The sequence below is a fragment of the Peromyscus maniculatus genome, chromosome 8 (genome assembly GCF_049852395.1).
Source record: "Peromyscus maniculatus bairdii isolate BWxNUB_F1_BW_parent chromosome 8, HU_Pman_BW_mat_3.1, whole genome shotgun sequence".
Classification (NCBI taxonomy): Eukaryota; Metazoa; Chordata; class Mammalia; order Rodentia; family Cricetidae; genus Peromyscus; species Peromyscus maniculatus.
The window spans coordinates 63,322,945-63,341,002 of NC_134859.1; the positions used below are offsets into that span (position 1 = coordinate 63,322,945).

Here is an 18,058-nt window from a genome sequence, read left to right on the forward strand (position 1 = left end):
GGCGGCACGCGGCCTCGCGCCTCGCCTCCCACACCCCCGCACACAAAGACGCCACTCGGCACCGGGAGCAGGGGCCCGCAGCGGGAGCGGGGGCGCACGGGGCGCCGGCCCCGGGGACGACGACGCCGCCGCAGGGACGCGCGCCCGCAGCCTCCGGCTACCCTAAACCGCATAGCCCGGCCCTCAGCCCGAGCGGCCGGCGAGGGATGAGCGGATGCGGGTGAGAGAGGAGGGGACCCGAGTGCCCGGAGCTGGGCGAGTTACAGCTCGGCCCCGCAGCATCATGGGGCTTGTAGTCCGCCTGGTGGAACCGAGCTTTTCGGATCACCAGAGACGGTCTGGAACTGATTTCCTGAAAGGGAGGACAGAGAGTCGGGCCCGGCCGAAACGGAGGCCTTACTTGGATGCCAGGTGGGTTGGGGCGCTCCTCCACCCGCTGGCATTTTGCCTTTTGCAAGGAAATGGAGGAGGCATGCAGGCCTGGCTTGAAGGGTTGGGACGGGAGGACGTGTGGCCTGAAGAAGTGAGACTGGATCCCAGGGAGGGTGAGGAGGCATCTGGATTCTTATCTGACTAATGAGTGGCCCCTAAGAGGGATTCAGGGTTATCAGTACCAAGGGTCATTGAAGCAGCCAGGGATCTGACACTTGAAATATTTCTCAAGTCTTTGGCTCTCTCAGAAAGTTAAACCCATCTTCCAGACATCGCATTGGAAAGAGAATGTCTAACGGGGCGAAGAAGACCGTCCTTCCCCTCCATTGCTCAGCAAGAATCGGGATGAGGCTGAGCAAAGACAGCAGCAGGTGGCAGCCTCCCACCTCCACCCCATGGGGGTCCCTGCCTAAGGGAAATGACTGGGTCCAGATGGCCTCCTTCCTGAATGACCAGAGCAGACGAGCCCTTCCACAAGGATCCCTTGCAGAGTGTGGTGAGAGTGCAAATGGCCTCTGTGGCAGCCAACTGCAACTGTTAAAAGAACCAAGACGCCCTGGAAGAGAAATGGATCGTGATGTCCACAGAGCTGTGTTTAAATACCGCATCAACTGCTTGATCGTAAGCAAATGGCTTACACTTCTGAGTTTCTCGGGCCACTCGCCTCTTGAATGGGATTGGATACTACCTCCTGGGGTGAGCTAAGGATAGCAACTGCCTGGCGTCTCTCGCTCCTCCAGCCAGGCTGAGACAGGTGGTAGGAATGCACATGTCGCCTTCCTGGAGCCCACCTTACACCAAGGCAGAAATAAGGGATTCCTCGTCACCCCGACTCAGAACAACAATCTAAAGAGTGTTCCTGTGGGAGGTGCCAGCAAAAGCTTGCAAACTCCTTGTGCCTCTCTGGGGTTTCTTTGTGTGGTCTTCTCCCCTGCCTCCTGCACACCCAGCGTTGCCAGGCCCGGGAGGGCTGAGGGAGGAGCAGGCTGCCTCACCCCTTTCTGCAGCCTGGGAGGAGCCTACAGGCAGGCGTCTCCACAGCCCAGGTCCGCAGCCCGCCTCCACCACTAGGGGTCAGCAGAGCGTCGTGATTGCAGCCTGAGTTGAGGAGGGGGCTCGAGTCGCCAGGAGGGGACGTCTAGGAGAGCCCTCCAGGACGCTTGTACAGTAGTTCCTCATTAAATCGTTTTCAGAACCTTGTGTGCGATTCCACTCGAGCTGTGCCGTTTCCTGGGATGGTGACATCTCCGGGGAACCCAGAAACCCTTCTATCGCCTTCTTCAAACACTGCATCTTGGCCGTGGTGAGGGTGGGGGTTCTTGAACAAAGTTTGGACAGTGTGTAAGTGCTAGGGCCACTCCCAGGCAGTCAGTCCCTGAGCCATCCGGGAGATGGGGCGGTGGGGGTTGGGGGAGCCATGAATCATTCTTCCCCTGAACAACCCTGTAGCCCTAGAAGGGAGCGAGGCCAGCATGCATTTGGGGAAACTATTCTTTGGGTAGCTAGGTTCCCCTTTTGCCAGATGGTCGTCCACCGACACTAAGCCCAGGTCGCTTTCCCTTTGATCTGAGCGCCCTGACTGCCACGTGCTCGAGACGCGCCCACACAGCTAAGAAACAAAGGCAGCCAAGCGACAGGGCTGCCAGCAGCCGCCTCGACATTTAATAAATGAAATTCCATAGCTGGGGGTCGATCCGGGGTGAACGGGCGGCCACTGTTCCTGGGCTGCGCGCCCAGTTTCAGCTGCCAGGTTGCTTCCCACCTCCAGCGCTGGGGCCACCAAGCCTACAGACTCTTCGGTAGGAGGGAAGGATGGGGTGGCATCACCACCACCGCCCTCTAGTTATCTTTGCTGGCAGAAGCCCCACTGGCTGAGCTGCTGGCTGTGGGGGGAGGGAATGTCTGCAAGATTTTTTTTTTCTTTAAAGGTGAGATTATAAATATATCCTGTGGATGGCAATCTCAAACAAACTTGTCAATCTGGGTTGCAGCAAAAGGCGATGGAACTTTGCGTGTATTTTGGGTGGTGTGACTCATAAGCATTACTTGTCTCCCCTAGGGAAGGAGCCTGCCCACCCACAGCTCACGGCTGCTCGGGCACTGCTGGGAGAAGTCGACCCACTCAGGCACCCCTATCCAAGGACTCCCCCAAACCCCCGTCCTATAACTGAGTAGGAATTCCTGACACCTAGGGAACTCTCCCTGAACTATATGTCACCACTGACCTGCCCCTTCCTCTGCGCCGCCCCCCTCGCCCACCGGGGTGTTGTGTGCCTCTGCCCTCTCCACAAGCAGAGTGCTCTGACAGCCCTTTTGCTGCTGTGAGGATGGGGGCTGGGTGCAAACGGGTCACACGTGTATGGGGGGAGCATGCTCAGTGTGGGGTGCACCCACGTGCAGCCTGCACTTCAGCTCCTTACCCCCTCCCCCTCCCCCTTTCTCCATGAGAAGTCAAAAAAAAAAGGGGGGGGGTCCTTACAAGAATTGGCTCCTGTATGTTACAAGCATATGCTCTGGATACACATAATACACCCGTTGGGCGGCCCAGAAACATCGTTGATGCATCCAGAACAGATAGCAAGCTTGTGCTGGTGCACACAATACAGTGGTCACTCTTAACCATCCAGGTTCTGCGCTTTCTTGTTTGAAACAAGGATGGTGTGTTTTCAGTCCCGCAGGCAGGGAGTCACACTTGAGTGACCTCTCGGGCACCTGGCCGTCCATATTGGTGGTAGCGTGTGTACTTGGCGGGGAGGTGGCCACAGACCCACCTGGACACTGACATGGACACAGAGGGGACCAGAACACACACTTCGCTCCAACCCAGCCTCCGACCGCGAGGAGCAATGTGCCTGGGGATGCTTCCTGTCCACCTTGGTCCCCGCTCCATCCGTCTCTGGGCTCCTGGACCACTCCCCAATCTGGAAAGTGAAGGTCAAAGTGCTAGCGGGTGTCTCGGTGGCCGATCAGGCGGCAGCGGGCCGCGGCTCCTTTAAGAGCCCCCGTCCACTCGGGCCGGCGCGCAGGCCTCTTCTCTCCGAGGGGCGCGGCCACGGAGCGGAGCGGAGCGGCGGGGCGGGGTGCGCGCCGCCCCTCCCCCGGTGGGCAGGGCCTGCGCTGCTTCCTGCAGGAGCGGCCCGGGCCGCGCAGGGGGCGGGGAGAGCGGCGAGCGGCGGCGGGGCGGCGCGGCGCGGGGCGGCGCGGGGCGGAGGGCGCCCGAGGGCGAGCGGGCGGGCGGGCACGGCGGGTTCCGGGCCAGCCCCGGGGGCGGACGGTTGGCCGCGCGCGCGGAGCCTCGCCGGGGCCTTGCGGGAGCCGGGCCGGGCCGTAGGGCCGCCGCCGCCGCCCGGGCCCGCCGCCCGCGCCCCCCACGCTGGCCCAGAGGGCTGTGGCCGCGTCGCCGCTGAGGATGTCCCGGAAGGGGCCGCGAGCGGAGGTGTGTGCGGACTGCAGCGCCCCGGGTAAGCGGCGGGACCGGGCTGGGGGCGGGACCGCACCGCAGGCCGCCGCCGGGCGGGCGCCGGGGCCTGGCGGGAGCGCCGTGCGGGGCCGGAGGGCGGGGCGGGGGCCACTGCGGAGCGGCGTCCTTGGCGGGAGGGCCGGCTGCGGGGGGCGCTGTGCGTTGGAGCCCGTGGACAGGAGGGAACCGCCTCCCACCTCCATCTCGGCATCCAGACGGAAGCGCCAGCCTGGGGTGGCGGGAGGGCCGTGGCGGAGGCCGGCAGGCTGTGGGAGGTGGGCGCTAGTATGGTTTGTGTCATCCCTGCCACCCCCGCGTCTTGCACCTGCTGCTCACATGGTCCTCGTGCCCGCCGGAGCGGTGGAGGGCAAGGGGCCTGGATACGGGTTTCTCGGGAGCACCTGACGGGGGGGTGGCTGTTCTAGGACGCCCAGACCCTGATCCCCAAGGCTGGGGACTCCTTGTAGGGCCCTACGTTCAGGGACAATCTAAGCATGGGCATCTTCCCCGGAAGCATCTTCCAGGCCTGCTGGTGTCTGGGAACAGCTAGACTCAGCTTTTCCTGTTCCGGGTAGGCCTGTTTGAGAAGGTGTGCTAGGTATTACCTCAGTCTAGACACCGATTCCTCCTGCTCTCTAGCCCATTCTGGATAGGAGAAAGTGTTAAGGGGTGCCTGGGCTCCCCTTGTCCAGCCGGCTCCTGGGCAGAGTTAGGTCTGGGCTGGTTTGAAAGCCCCCTGGCTTGCTGGTGAAGGGAGAGCTGCCACTTACCAGGCTGGTCCCTTATGTGGGAAGACACAGCCAGTGATAGGACTCAGCAGCTGACCAGAGGAAGGAAGCTCTGGCCTTTGCCCATCCTCTATAAAAGAGGCTGGCTTTGCAGACAGTCTCGAGGTCTTAAGAACTCCGTGGGGACAGTAGCTGTGATTAGTTCCGAGTGTGGAGTGCTGATTTGCAGTCACCCCTTAGAAGTCCCAAGATCTGACAGTGTGAGCCCCCTCAAGAGTGATGGTCCCTTAATTCCTGTGCTCTAAACTGGAGTGTTGGGAGTTGTGGATAGCTGGGAGGGGCGTGAACATGAGACCTCCTTAGGGTATGTCCTGTCGTGTAGGGCCCTGTCAGATCTACTTGCAGATAGATGTCCTTCCCCTAGTTAGCTGGAAACTGACTCCCTTCCCCTGGCCATAGGTTGGCGGGGAATGGAAGAGCTATGTGTCAGTCCAGGCTGTTGTCCCCGCTGCAGGGTGAGCCTAGGGGCCCTAGCGGGTACCATCAGGGGAGCCTGGTTTCTGGTGTTGGCCTCTGTTTCCAGGTCACTCTGGGACCTACGGAAGCACTCTGCTCACTCTGGGCCTCCGTTTCCTCAACTGTAAAGCAAAGAAAGTGGGCTGGAAACGGATTTCCAGGGCCTCCCATCCCCTCATCTCCATTCCTGGTTCTGGAACAGAGACCTGGAAGATAGTATCAGCGGAGCTATGTCTTCTGTGTTGTCTGCGACTATCTGTTTGGAGCCTCCGGGGACCCGGTGGTGCTGGGAGGAATGGGTGTGTTAGATGTTAGGCCGCTGAGCTCATAGCCCCCGGCCTCATCTGACAGAGGCAGGCCTGCCTGCGTACTCCCTTCCTGCTGGTCCAGAAAGCAAACCAGGCATATCTATGTGCAGAACGGTGACGGTCCTACTCGATATCCCACCTTAGCACCCAGAGTAGTGATTGGCACATAGCAGCCACTCCCCGGGTACAAGTGTTGGTGTTTGTCAGGACTGCCCTACACCACAGTGGCATTCTAGATCTGGGCCTATAGCATCCTGGACAAGAGAGCATAAGCATGCCCAGCATTCTCTTATATCACATATATATGATATATATGGTGTGTGTGTATATATGTGATATATATATGGTATGTATATATATATATGATATATACATCCCTTATACTCAGACATCCCAGTATATCTCTATCCCAAAGTCACATTGATAGAACTCTGCTGTTGTCTGGGTATGGTGGCACATGCCTTTAAACCCAGCACTTATGAGGCAGAGGTAGGCAGGTCTCCAGGCCAGCCATGGCTATGTAGTGAGACCATGGGGCAGGGTCATGGCCCTTTTATGGTTTATTAACTTGTCTGTGCTCAGAGACAGGTGTAAATGTGTTGCAAGGCATCTGGACACAATGTTACAGGTGCGGTGCCCCTGCCCGCCTGCCTTGGGAATCCAGGCGAAGGCAGGAGTCAGGGTGCACTGAGAATGTTGACAATCCCTTTTTTGTCTCTGCCCACTCCGCCTCACTGTCAAGTGTCCACTTCTCAACCCACGGCCTATCCGTCAGCCTTACACTGAAACGCAGGAGCGGAGACTCCGGAGCTGGCCACAGCTGGCGGATATGTTGCAGGGGGACCTCCTTGTCTTCTTACAAGTGCAGGACAGATGCTAGGCTTTGCTTCTTTTCCCGAGACGAGGTTTCTCTGTGCAGTCCTGGCTGTCCTGGAACTCACTCTGTAGCCCAGGCTGGCCTTGAACTCACAGAGATCTGCCTGCCTCTGCCTGCCTCTGCCTTCCGAGTGCTGGGGTTAAAGGCGTGCACTGCCCGGCAGCTATTGCTTCTTTTATTAGGGTGTAACTTAAGTACAACCAGCTAAGTGTCTGTCCTGTAGTCAGTCTGTCTGTCTTCTTTCCTTCCTCCTTTCTTTCTTTCTTTCTTTCTTTCTTTCTTTCTTTCTTTCTTTCTTTCTTTCTTTCTTTCTTTTTTTTTAAAGATTTATTTATTTATTATGTATACAGAAGAGGGTGCCAGATCTCATTACAGATGGTTGTGAGCCACCATGTGGTTGCTGGGAATTGAACTCAGGACCTCTGGAAGAGCAATCGGTGCTTTTAACCACTGAGCCATCTCTCCAGCCCCCTCTTTCTCTCTTTCTAATTTTGAGACAGGGTCTGTATAGACCAGGCTGGCCTCAAACTCACAGAGACCCACCTGCTTTTGCCTCCCAAGTGTCTTGATTACCACGTCTGGCTGGTTGTGGGTTTCAGACATGTGTGAACCTGTGTGGCAGTGTGTGGCACATTTCCATCGCTCTCCATAGCTAGGCCCTCTGACCACGCCCCCAGCAGTGACCACCACTCTGTTCCTTGGGTTGCTCTTGCCTGCCATCGCAATAGCTGGGAAGCTGGTCTTTATATACAGACCTGCTGGCCCTAGAAAGCACTCGTGGCTTTTGGAGGTGGCATGGGCTTACTTTAGAGGCCTCCCTGTGGTTGGCCCCAGGTACCTTACCCCAGTGTCCTTTCCGATACCTGGCCACGTGAACTAACCCTCACCTGCCTGTGGAGCAGCTGGAGGAAGACGCCATGTCCTCTGACCCTCACATTTCTTCCCCTTGTGCCCCAAGTTTGCAAGGAGCTTCCTAACGCGGACCCTCCCCAGCCCTTACGCTTCGGAACTGGCGGAGGTGGGGTTTAACTGGCTGGGCGGGCCAAGGTCGTCTGGGCCTAGAGTGCAGGTAGACTTGCTAGGATGGACTTCCTATCTGTGTCATCCAGAACTGGCCCAGACCAAAACAATGTCCCCTGCCCACCCTTCCTGTTTGAGGTCACAGCAGAAGAATGGGAGGACCCTTTTCAGGCAGGGAAACCATGCCAAGCACAGCCTTAAAGCTTGAGGCTCTGGGACCACTGGCCCTGGTTCCTGTAGACCTGGTGTCTCCACAGGGCCACAGGCCGGGGTGGAGGCCTCAGGGCTGCCCATTCCTGATCCTGGCCTGGGCGTCTCCCCACTCACAGGAAGCCCTACCTCTTCAACAAGAGGAATTTAGGCTGCATCATTTCCCGCTTCCTGCCTGGGCTGCAGGAGGTGACTGGCAGGCAGGCAGACCCCTGACCCGGTGTTGTTTGGAAGAGGGGGAGGGAGTTTTCCATGCCTGGGGGGGGGGGTCATTGTTTGGGTAAAACCAACACAAAAGACTCTAGGGCTCCCCCTCTTGGCAGAGGTGGCTGGTCCCCCAGTTCTTAGAATCAGCCCCCCTGACCCCAGGGCGCGCGCCCGTGAGTGTGTGTGCGTGTGCGTGTGCGTGTGTGCGTGTGTGTGTGTGTGTGTGTGTGTGTGTGTGTGTGTGTGTGTGTGTGAGATCACTGTATACATCCCTCGCTGCCTTGTTTTGTGAGGTCCCAAAAGAAACCTGGATCCAAAGGCAGCTCTTTTACTTCCTGTTTCCATACTGTATTGGGGGACATCCCTCCCCCACCACCATGGACGGAGCTTAAGCCCTGACTCAGTCCGCTCATGATTCTGGGAACTTTGATGGAGACATTGGCTCCAAGGGCCTGAGAATTGCCTCCTGGTCACTCAACATTACCTTCATTCCAAACCTGTCTAGCCCCTAAGAGTCCCACTTGCTGAACATCCTGAATGCTAATAAGGCAAGGCAGAGAGCCAGCCCCACCCCCAGAGCAAGGCTTCCTGGCCTGGGTGGGGGCCTGGGCAGAGCGTGGTGTCCTAGGAGAGCAGCTCCCTGCCCCCACTCTGGACAGCACACAATGGCCGCTTTCTCCCCCTGACCTTTCCTTTCTGTAGCCTGAGCAGTAGTCGGCTCTCCCCTCCCCTTCTCCAGGGGGCTTGGGTGGTAGCATCCCTACCACCCTTGAAGACCCAGGAGCTCCTACCCATTTGTCCCCGTTTCTGTTTCCCAAGTTCATTTCTCCCCATGGACTGGAGAGTGGCTCCCCAGGCTGGTCCTGAGGCTGCTGGGGCAGAGGCCTGGCCTGGTCTCTGGCATGGAAGTGCCTGGCTCCACATCCCAGCAGTTCCACTTATTCGCTGGGTGACCTTGAGCAAGCCCTTTGACCTCTCTGGGCCGCTGAATCCTCCCTCATCAGTAGAGCAAGATAGCACTTGGGAAGGGAATCATGGACAAAAGACTTGGTCAATAAATAGTGAAAACTCAGTCAAGGTTAGTTCCGTTGCTCAGTCTGACCTGAAGGCTGCAGCCCACAGTGATGGTGGCATGAGGCTGGGGACTCTCTGCTGTGTCCGAGTAGGGATCGGAACCAGTCTGTCAGCTGGGGTCCAACAGGAACAGGCCCAGGACTGTGATACATGGGATCAGGGCCATATCCCATAGGAGTCTCCTGCCTCCCTCCGGAATGGCTGGGCAGCAGTCTTGCTTCCCGAGGAGAGACTCTGAAACTGGAATCGGTGGCTGTGGGATAGGACACGGTACCCATTGAGGAGCCCTGGGGACCGTGTATTCCCAGAGGTTCAAGGACTTCCAGAAAAGCTCTAGTGGCCCTCTGGGCTCCTGGGGAGACTGAGTGAATGTACCTGAAGCACTAAGGATACGCCAGGCGAGAGTGGGTGCTTGGGAGTGGTGCCCTCCCTGGGCTTCAGCTGACTTCCGCTCTGCTCCCCAGACCCTGGCTGGGCATCTATCAGCAGAGGTGTGCTGGTCTGCGACGAGTGCTGCAGCGTGCACCGCAGCCTGGGACGCCACATCTCCATTGTCAAGCACCTTCGCCACAGCGCCTGGCCTCCTACCCTGCTGCAGGTAGGCACTGAAGCAGACACTGTCCTTGCTTCCCACCCTCCCACAGACACACACACCCCTGTCCATACTCCGCACCTTCCGGGGCAGTAGCCATCTAAAGCAGTGTGACCCCAGCCGTTCCACTGAGCCCCTCCCCCTGGAGTGTCTGCTCGTTAGCTTGGACTCTTCTCTTAGTGCATTGAGCAAGTTGTTTAAACTCTCTGAACCTTAGCAAACCCACCAAGGTGAGCCGGCATGACGTGCTCAACACAGGACACATGCCCGTCACACCAGGCACACAGTAGGCCCCTTGGTGGTATTTCCAGCTGCAGCAGGCACTCTGGGAATGTCTCCCCTGGTGCCCAGCACGGAGTGGGCACTCTCTTGCTTGGCATCTCTTCCCCACAGATGGTGCACACGCTTGCCAGCAACGGGGCCAACTCCATCTGGGAGCACTCCCTGCTAGACCCTGCGCAGGTGCAAAGTGGCCGGCGCAAAGCCAACCCCCAAGACAAAGTCCAGTGAGTGGGGCTGCGGGGTGGTGGGCAGGGCCGTGTTTCTGGGACGGGGGCCTGTAAGGTGGCTCCCCTAAGCTCGGCTCCCATTGCCTCCTGTGTGTTCCATGCAGCCCCATCAAGTCAGAGTTCATCAGGGCAAAGTACCAGATGCTGGCGTTTGTGCACAAGCTTCCCTGCCGTGATGATGATGGGGTCACTGCCAAAGACCTCAGCAAGGTGTGAGGGCCCCCTCAACAGATGGGTGGGCCGCCCCTCTTTCCACCATCTCACCCTGAGGCCTAGGTCCCAGAGGCAGCCCGGGACTGGGGAAAACAGTAAGTGTAGACACCCGGGGGCCAGGGAAGTTTGCTCCGTCGTGCGGCTGGTGGCTAAGATGCCTCCATTCCCAAGTGGATACACAGGGCCTCCCATCTGCCACTTGAAAGCTAGGAAGACCTGGGGTACTTGCTTAGCTGTTCAGAGCCTTCTTTTCCTCACCAGTGAAACGAGAAAGTAGTAACAGCACCTACCTCTAGCTAACGTGTGTTCCGAACAGAGCACATGCGGGATAGTGACTGGCAGCAGCTGTTATGGATTGGCATTATCCTCTAGTGGGAAGCCCTCTGGCCTGCCTGACATGGCCCAGTTTTGGCGAGGCCCCTTGGAGCTGGTAGGAGTACCAGGAACAGCCAGGTGTGTGGGGGGAGGTTCCTTGGGCACACGTGTGTCCATCACACCCCCACTTATTGCACACTCTGCTCCTTGCAGCAATTGCACTCGAGTGTGCGAACAGGCAACTTGGAGACATGTCTGCGCCTGCTTTCCCTGGGTGCCCAGGCCAACTTCTTTCACCCAGAAAAGGGCACTACACCCCTACATGTGGCTGCCAAGGCAGGGCAGACTCTGCAGGCTGAGCTGCTGGTGGTGTACGGGGCTGACCCCGGCTCCCCTGACGTCAACGGCCGCACGCCAATTGACTATGCCAGGTGAGGATCAGCTAAAGGGCGAGGCTCAGGTGGAGGGGAGTGGACTGTTGCTATAGGGCTGAGCCATGTCCCCTCCCCACAGGCAGGCGGGGCACCATGAACTGGCAGAAAGGCTAGTTGAGTGCCAGTATGAGCTCACTGACCGGTTGGCCTTCTACCTCTGTGGACGCAAGCCCGGTGAGCAGAGAATGAGTTGGGCCTGACTAGGCCAGGCAGGTGGGACCTAGACACACCCAGCAGCAGGTGCCATAGTGACAAAGCCAGCTGGGGAACTGTGTTGCTAGGCAACTGGCTCCTGTGAAATTGCTGCAGGCTCTGGGTTGCTGCAAGCATGTTGGGGCCAAGGAGTGGGGGCGGGTCTGACTTGCAGCCAGCTTTCAATGCTCTTGGGGTATCCTGCCCTTCTCCATTTCCTCTTGACACTTGCAGGTGTCAAGGCCTGCTCATGGTAGTGAGGTAGGCTCCTGGATGATGGCGCCACCTGGCATCAGTGACTTGGCATTTTTATTTTTGTTCAGATCACAAGAATGGGCATTACATCATCCCACAGATGGCTGACAGGTGAGTGCCCACCTGATGCCCCTTTCCAGCTATTAGTTGTCAGGGTGGCTTGACCCAGAGCCCTGTATCTCCCCAGGCTTTAGTGGCCTGGCACCCCATCCTCTACCCATAGTGACTAGCAACGCAGGAGTTCATAGCCTGATTGCCACCTACTGTATCCCCAAGGCAAGTGAGAAACATCAGTTCAGCAGACACCGTGCACCTGAGCCTTGTGATTGCTAAGTGTGGGGGTGGGGATATTGATACAAGGAAGGGAAGGTTGGACCCCTGTGTCTCTGTTACGGTAAAGGACTCCCCTCCTGGGAACTGGCTGACTTTGGGGCTACTAGCCAGGCCCCCAGTGTGCTCCCAGCTGGACGGGAATCCCAGGCAGGGTAGTAATGGGCAATGTCTGCCTCTAATCTCAGAGGCCCCAAGATACCCGGGCAGTGGGGGATACCCCCAGCCACTTACTCATTTATAGGACACGCATTGGCGCCACCTAGTGGTCCTCATAGGGCTACAACTTCATGCAGGCAGTGCTCCCTGGCTTTAGAGGTTTTCCACCAAGACCTATGAAGATGGGTGGGCCGGTCAGAACTGCCCTGTTCCAACACCCCAAGACTCAACTCTGCTTCTCTAGTCTGATCTGCCTGGCGGTGTATGTGTCCATGTGTGTGTGTCTGTGTGTCTGTATGTACAGTCAGCACACGCACACATGGACAGATTCAGTGGCTGTCCATTAGCACCTTCTCAGAGCCAGCTGCTGCTCTAGGGACATCGAGGTAATGCAGACACCACCCCTGCCCTTGAGCTACAACTCAGCCTGGGGACAGCAGCAGGGGGCTGTGGTGCAGAGGCAGGAACTGCAGCGGCCATGTGCCGCAGAGCAGTGAGGGATAAGACTGGAAAGAGTCAGGTGAGATGGACCCTGTGGGAACCTCGGCAGGAGCACAGCCGTCCTGAGGGTGGAGTTCACGCATGGGTGTGATGGGCCAGATTCAGGGTCTCTGCTACTCTCTGGCTGTGTGACCTGAAGCAGATTACCAAACCTCTCTGAGCCTTGGTTATCTCATCTTAGAATGGGGGTGCTAATACTTACCCCTTGAGGAATGTTAAGAGTAAAAAACAAACGCAAAGTATTTAGCATAGTTTTTAAAGAAAGCATTGTGGGAAAGTATGGTTGGCGTGTGTTCTTCGTACGTGTTACCACTGAGCTGTTTTAAGGCAGAGTGTAGCCAGGTGTGTCGCACTCTGGCCACTGGATGAGAAAGGGATCCAGAGACCAGCCTAGAAGTAGAGAGAGAGACTGAAAGATTTCTAAAAGTCCAGACCCGAGGAAACAGGGCAGAACGGCTGAGTGTGGCTAGGATCTGAGGTACAGGGAGACTTGGGGTGGCTCTGGGTAGCTGACAGTAGACAGAGGAACCAGCTGAGGAGACAAGTTCCCTTTCAAGTGCTGTGTTGGGTGTGTGTGGAGATGTGTCTGAGCTTGATACGTCAAGGCAAGAGCGCCTGCTCCTGGGTAATTGATGCTCTGTCCTGTTCTTCCCTCTGCTGCTCTCCTGGATTAGATCTCGGCAGAAGTGCATGTCTCAGAGGTACTTGCACCTGTCGGCTGCAGGCCCACAGAGCCTGGGCGTGGGGAGGCTTGGTGTGTGGCCTCAGGGTCTCATTTCCCTGAGCTCCCTGCATGCTTGGGAGGCAACCAGCCGGGACCTGCCTGTCTCTCATGTCCGACTTTCCTTCTTTGTCCACAGCCTGGATCTGTCTGAATTGGCCAAAGCTGCCAAGAAGAAGCTGCAAGCAGTGAGTCCTGCCTCCACAAGCCAGGACCACTTAGGCCGCCCTCTCCAGCCTAGCCAGCCTCCTCCCTCCCGCACCTCCCCATGCCCTTGTCTTTGATCCCGGTTCTGCCCTCCAAGTGTCCCCATCTCCAAGACGGGGAAATGGCATGGACTCCCTTCTTCCTGCACATAAAACCTCACCCACCCCTCAGTTCTAAGATGGCTGGGTAACGGGTCATGAGCCTTCCCACATCACACAATATCCTGACAAACCCTGGGTCCCCCCTCTCTGCCTCTAGCTCAGCAACCGGCTCTTTGAGGAACTTGCCATGGATGTGTATGATGAGGTGGATCGGAGAGAAAATGATGCTGGTGAGTGGCAAGGCACCCTGTCTTTCAGTGAACTGAGAAAGGAGAGCTGGGGTTGGGGCCTGCTGGGGTGAGGCCCCGCCATCCCCCGCTGAGCAGTGTGGAGCTGGAGGCAGTCAGCTGCCTCCCTGCCCCACCAGGCACTGGAGCTCATCTCGCTCTGGCTGCCTCCCACTTTGGCCGTCTCCCCAGCCCTGATCCACCCCACCCCCACCCCGGCATCACTCCTTCCTGGCCACAGCCAGATTCCAGCCCAAACTCTGGGTCTGGCCTGGTGGGCCCTGCCTTGTTCTGTTCGTCAGTGGGCGGGCCTCACCGGGCCTTGCCCAGCTTTTGTGTTCGTGGAGACCCCTACTTCCTGCGACACTGGCCCTGTGGGAATAGGAGGGCCTGGGGGGCTCTGCTCCGAGGGCCGCGTCACAGTGGGTGATCTGTTCCCCGCCCCTCCCCCACAGTGTGGCTGGCTACTCAGAACCACAGCACCCTGGTGACGGAGCGCAGTGCTGTACCCTTCCTGCCAGTCAATCCTGAATACTCAGCTACTCGGAACCAGGTGAGGGGGAGGCAGGAGGCCTGGGTGGTTTCCTTTCTTTCTGGGGGCCCTGCCCTTCCTTAGCCTGAAGCCCGCTCTCCTGAGGCCTCCCTTAGGGTCTGACTGGCTTTGGGATCTGGGGAATAGCACTGGTGGGTATTTCAGCCTCCTCCTGGGGGCTCCCCTGGGTGCCTTAAGCCTTTGCTGACCTGGGGCTGCCACACTGCTCACTAGCCAGATGATGCTGGGTTGGGTTTTTTTTTAAGCTGTGAATAGATTAGGGGGGCAGGGTCCTGCTTTGCTGCTCTGTTCAGCCCTGTGGGCCAACCAAAAGTGGCCCCTCATGCTTGCCTTGCAGGGACGACAGAAGTTGGCTCGGTTTAATGCGCGAGAGTTTGCCACCTTGATCATCGACATTCTCAGTGAGGCCAAACGGAGGCAGCAGGGCAAGAGTCTGAGCAGCCCCACAGGTGGGGGCCTCGTGTGGGCAGGCCACGCCATTGCCCAGGCCTCGGAGCCACCTTTGCTTGGGATCTGGATAGAGAGTGTGGCTGAGCAAGCCCTGAGTGACAGATCTTGTGTCTTCAGACAACCTCGAGCTGTCTGCACGGAGCCAGAGCGATCTGGATGACCAGCACGATTACGACAGTGTGGCTTCCGACGAAGACACAGACCAGGAGCCCCTGCCCAGCACAGGCGCCACTCGGAACAACCGTGCCAGGGTCTGAACACTGTCCCTGCTCTTCCCTCCCACACTCTCCTCTGTGGCCCAGCTCCATGTGACATAGAGCCCAGAGTCTCTGCCCCTGAGACTGACTGGCTTCTGTCTCTGCAGAGCATGGACTCCTCAGACCTGTCCGATGGGGCTGTGACGCTGCAGGAGTACCTGGAGCTGAAGAAGGCTCTGGCCACCTCCGAGGCCAAAGTCCAGCAGCTCATGAAGGTCAACAGCAGCCTGAGTGATGAGCTCCGGAGGCTGCAGAGGGAGGTAAGCACTGTGGCTTGAGGGAGCAGCGGACAAGCAGCCAGGGCTCTGGGAGTGGGGGGTCATCCCTTCCCAAAAGTGGAACCTACCTTGACCCAGAGTTGGACACCACTGTGTACACTCAGATCCACAAACTGCAGGCAGAGAACCTGCAGCTCCGGCAGCCGCCAGGGCCAGCGCCTACACCCCCACTTCCCAGTGAACGGGCGGAACACACACCCATGGGGCCAGGTGGAAGCACCCATCGCAGGGACCGCCAGGCCTTCTCCATGTACGAGCCAGGCTCTGCCCTGAAGCCCTTCGGAGGTGCACCTGGGGACGAGCTCACCACACGGCTCCAGCCTTTCCACAGCACTGTGAGCAGCCTGTGGGCCTTGGGTGGGAAAAGAAGGTCCCACTAACAGAGCTTGTCATGACACTTTGTCCTGCCTCCCACAGGAGCTGGAAGATGATGCCATCTATTCGGTGCATGTCCCTGCTGGCCTTTATCGGGTAAGCGGGACGCGGGGGAGCGGGGAGCCTGCACCAGTGAGTCAGCAGCCCCTGGGCTACAGTGGAGACTGACTTAGCCCTGCCTTGGCTTTCAGATCCGGAAGGGGGTGTCTGCCTCCTCTGTGCCCTTCACTCCATCCTCCCCATTGCTGTCGTGCTCCCAAGAAGGAAGTCGCCACGCGGTAATTTGCATCCCAGTGCCCAGGGACGGTGTGGGCTGTTGAGGGTCCAGGAATGTGTGCTCACCCACCACCTTTGCCCACACCCTCCAGAGCAAGCTTTCACGCCATGGCAGTGGTGCAGACAGTGACTATGAAAACACACAGAGTGGGGATCCTCTGCTTGGGTGAGACACTCGGGGGTCTCGACCCAGCCCTGCCAGCACCTGGAGGGGAGGTGGTGAGGACTCAGCCATGCAGATGTCTGGACGGCTCCTTTTCTCTCCCACCTGGGCCTAGACTTGAAGGGAAGCGATTCCTAGAGCTGGGTAAGGAAGATGAGCTGCACCCTGAGCTGGAGAGCCTGGACGGAGACCTAGACCCCGGGCTCCCCAGCACTGAGGACGTCATCCTAAAGACGGAGCAGGTCACCAAGAACATTCAGGAACTATTGCGGGCCGCCCAGGAGTTCAAACATGACAGGTAGGATGGGCACAAGCTCCTGCTAACTTGTTGGTCCGGAGTGGAGGGTTCATGCTGGGATCCTAAGATTCTGACAAAGCCCTCATCCACATCCTCCCCTCACCTGACAGCTTTGTGCCCTGTTCAGAAAAGATCCATTTGGCTGTGACTGAGATGGCCTCTCTCTTCCCAAAGGTACAGGGGCCACAGAAGCAGAGCGGGAGGGCCTTGGGGTGGGGCAGACGCAGGTGACCTGCTGCCTGGGTGGAGGTGAGCACCCTGAGCCACAATCAGACACCTGGCTTAAAGTCCAGAGCTCAGCCTGTCCTCGCTCCTCCCTCCAGAGGCCAGCCCTGGAGCCTGTGCGCAGTTCACTGCGGCTGCTTAATGCCAGCGCCTACAGGCTGCAGAGCGAATGCCGGAAGACAGTGCCTCCAGAGCCTGGCGCCCCTGTGGACTTCCAGCTGCTGACTCAGCAGGTGATCCAATGCGCCTATGACATCGCCAAGGCTGCCAAGCAGCTGGTCACCATCACCACCCGAGAGAAGAAGCAGTGACCACTTTCCCTGCCCTTACCCACACCCTGGGACCTCACTGGCCGTGGGAGCTGGGCCACTCCAGACACTACCCCACCCCCAACAGAGCCACTGGCACAAGTGCCCTTAGTGCCGCCATTCTCCTCTGGCATCCAGGTGCCCTGGTGCCCACCCCCTCAAGCCCCAAGGATGGGAATGTGAGGGGACAGGAGCTTCTGTCCCCCCATATTCCACGCCCATCACCCTGTACATAGCATCCCTACCCCACTGATGTGCAGGAGCCTCAAGGAATCCCTCCCAGCCCCTCACCCTGCCTTCCAGGTCACCCTCAGCAAAGAGTGGGGCAGGGACACTCCAAACGGGGCAGCTCCGCCGACCGCACCCTATCCCCGTGAGCCAGTTCAGCCCTGGGGGGCTGAGCAGGGCACCCCTCCTTTGTACATTATCTCTGGACGTCTCTGCCCTGCAGCCACCAGACCCTCTTGCTGCCCTTTCATGCCAAATGGCCCCTGCCGAGAGCACAGGTCCCAACTTGTGTGCCAGGGTCCCCAGCAGCAAACACTGGAAAGTCTGTCTTCTCCCTAACCCTTCATTTTAACTTCGTGGTAACTGAGTGTCCCTGCGTGCCTGTGACTGAGGATGTGAGCGGCAGTGCCGTTCCAGAGACCTGGCCCACTTGGAGCTTTGAGGGGCAAGGGAACCAGAGAAGTGGGCTCAGCATCCCCTACCTGGACAGGTGGACTGTCGGGGTCACCAGCTGTGGCCCAGCTGCTGCTCCTACTTGTACCCTACACTATAAACGTAAAAGGAAAACCACTTCCCTCCATCTCTTCCCCATCCCCGATGGGAAGTGTGCTGGCCAGGCAGAGTACAGAGCACCTGAGCCTGGGGCTGGCTCCCCAGGGTCCCCGACTCAGCTGGTGGCTGTGGAACTGAGCCCCTCCCCCTAACCTCTGCAAGGCCAGCACCCACATCACTACCTGCACCTACAATGACCCGCCCCCGGAAGCCTGGGGATCTGGCTGCAGCTGGGAAGGCTGGCAGGACACTGACAGCACCCACCAGCTCTTCTCCCCAGCCACCTCCCTAGGTGGCCCAGCCCTACCTGTGGTGGTGGGTAGCTGTCAAGACGTGTGTCATGTACATTTGTATCAAAAATAAATAAGTGACCATGTGCCACTTCTGATGTCTAGAGGTTGGAGGTGGGGCTGAGCTTACCTAGGACAGTTATTGGTTGGGGTCAGCGTCCCTGTCACTTACCACGTCACACTCCCCCATCTGCAATCCTTGGGAGGCTGAGGCAGG

At 58.4% G+C, this 18,058-nt stretch overlaps 2 protein-coding genes across 6 annotated transcripts; both read left to right on the forward strand.

Annotated features, from left to right (window-relative positions):
• The first annotated feature begins 211 nt into the window (after nucleotides 1-211).
• LOC107401267 (uncharacterized) lies at nucleotides 212-1,281 on the forward strand. 2 transcript variants are annotated; one of them, XM_076577595.1, is made up of 2 exons: nucleotides 212-411; nucleotides 681-1,281. In XM_076577595.1, exons 1-2 carry the CDS (start codon nucleotides 215-217, stop codon nucleotides 1,135-1,137), a joined length of 654 nt encoding a protein of 217 aa, XP_076433710.1. In that variant the 5' UTR covers nucleotides 212-214; the 3' UTR covers nucleotides 1,138-1,281. The 2 variants fall into 2 exon arrangements, with proteins under 2 accessions (XP_076433710.1, XP_015851713.1); XM_015996227.3 differs by having other exon boundaries at nucleotides 702-1,281.
• A 2,439-nt stretch (nucleotides 1,282-3,720) lies between these two features.
• Git1 (GIT ArfGAP 1) lies at nucleotides 3,721-17,927 on the forward strand. Of its 4 annotated transcripts, XM_076577596.1 has the most exons (21): nucleotides 3,721-3,893; nucleotides 9,297-9,430; nucleotides 9,818-9,930; nucleotides 10,038-10,143; nucleotides 10,675-10,892; nucleotides 10,975-11,069; nucleotides 11,411-11,453; nucleotides 13,007-13,033; nucleotides 13,193-13,241; nucleotides 13,519-13,591; nucleotides 14,044-14,141; nucleotides 14,479-14,590; nucleotides 14,709-14,842; nucleotides 14,956-15,108; nucleotides 15,231-15,461; nucleotides 15,544-15,597; nucleotides 15,693-15,779; nucleotides 15,870-15,943; nucleotides 16,056-16,238; nucleotides 16,349-16,412; nucleotides 16,562-17,927. In XM_076577596.1, exons 1-21 carry the CDS (start codon nucleotides 3,842-3,844, stop codon nucleotides 16,772-16,774), a joined length of 2,313 nt encoding a protein of 770 aa, XP_076433711.1. In that variant the 5' UTR covers nucleotides 3,721-3,841; the 3' UTR covers nucleotides 16,775-17,927. The 4 variants fall into 4 exon arrangements, with proteins under 4 accessions (XP_076433711.1, XP_076433712.1, XP_042138361.1 ...); XM_076577597.1 differs by lacking the exon at nucleotides 13,007-13,033; XM_042282427.2 differs by lacking the exons at nucleotides 3,721-3,893; nucleotides 9,297-9,430; nucleotides 9,818-9,930; nucleotides 10,038-10,143 and adding an exon at nucleotides 10,413-10,576.
• Nucleotides 17,928-18,058: the final 131 nt, after the last annotated feature.

Excerpts from the sequence above, each read along its gene's own strand:
- LOC107401267 (XM_076577595.1), top strand. The coding sequence starts at position 215 with ATGCGGGTGAGAGAGGAGGGGACCCGAGTGCCCGGAGCTGGGCGAGTT. Across the intron at positions 412-680 it reads AGGCCTTACTTGGATGCCAG|AAAGTTAAACCCATCTTCCA; the intron begins GTGGGTTGGGGC and ends TGGCTCTCTCAG.
- Git1 (XM_076577596.1), top strand. The coding sequence starts at position 3,842 with ATGTCCCGGAAGGGGCCGCGAGCGGAGGTGTGTGCGGACTGCAGCGCC. Across the intron at positions 14,591-14,708 it reads GAGTCTGAGCAGCCCCACAG|ACAACCTCGAGCTGTCTGCA; the intron begins GTGGGGGCCTCG and ends TTGTGTCTTCAG. Across the intron at positions 14,843-14,955 it reads CTCGGAACAACCGTGCCAGG|AGCATGGACTCCTCAGACCT; the intron begins GTCTGAACACTG and ends CTGTCTCTGCAG.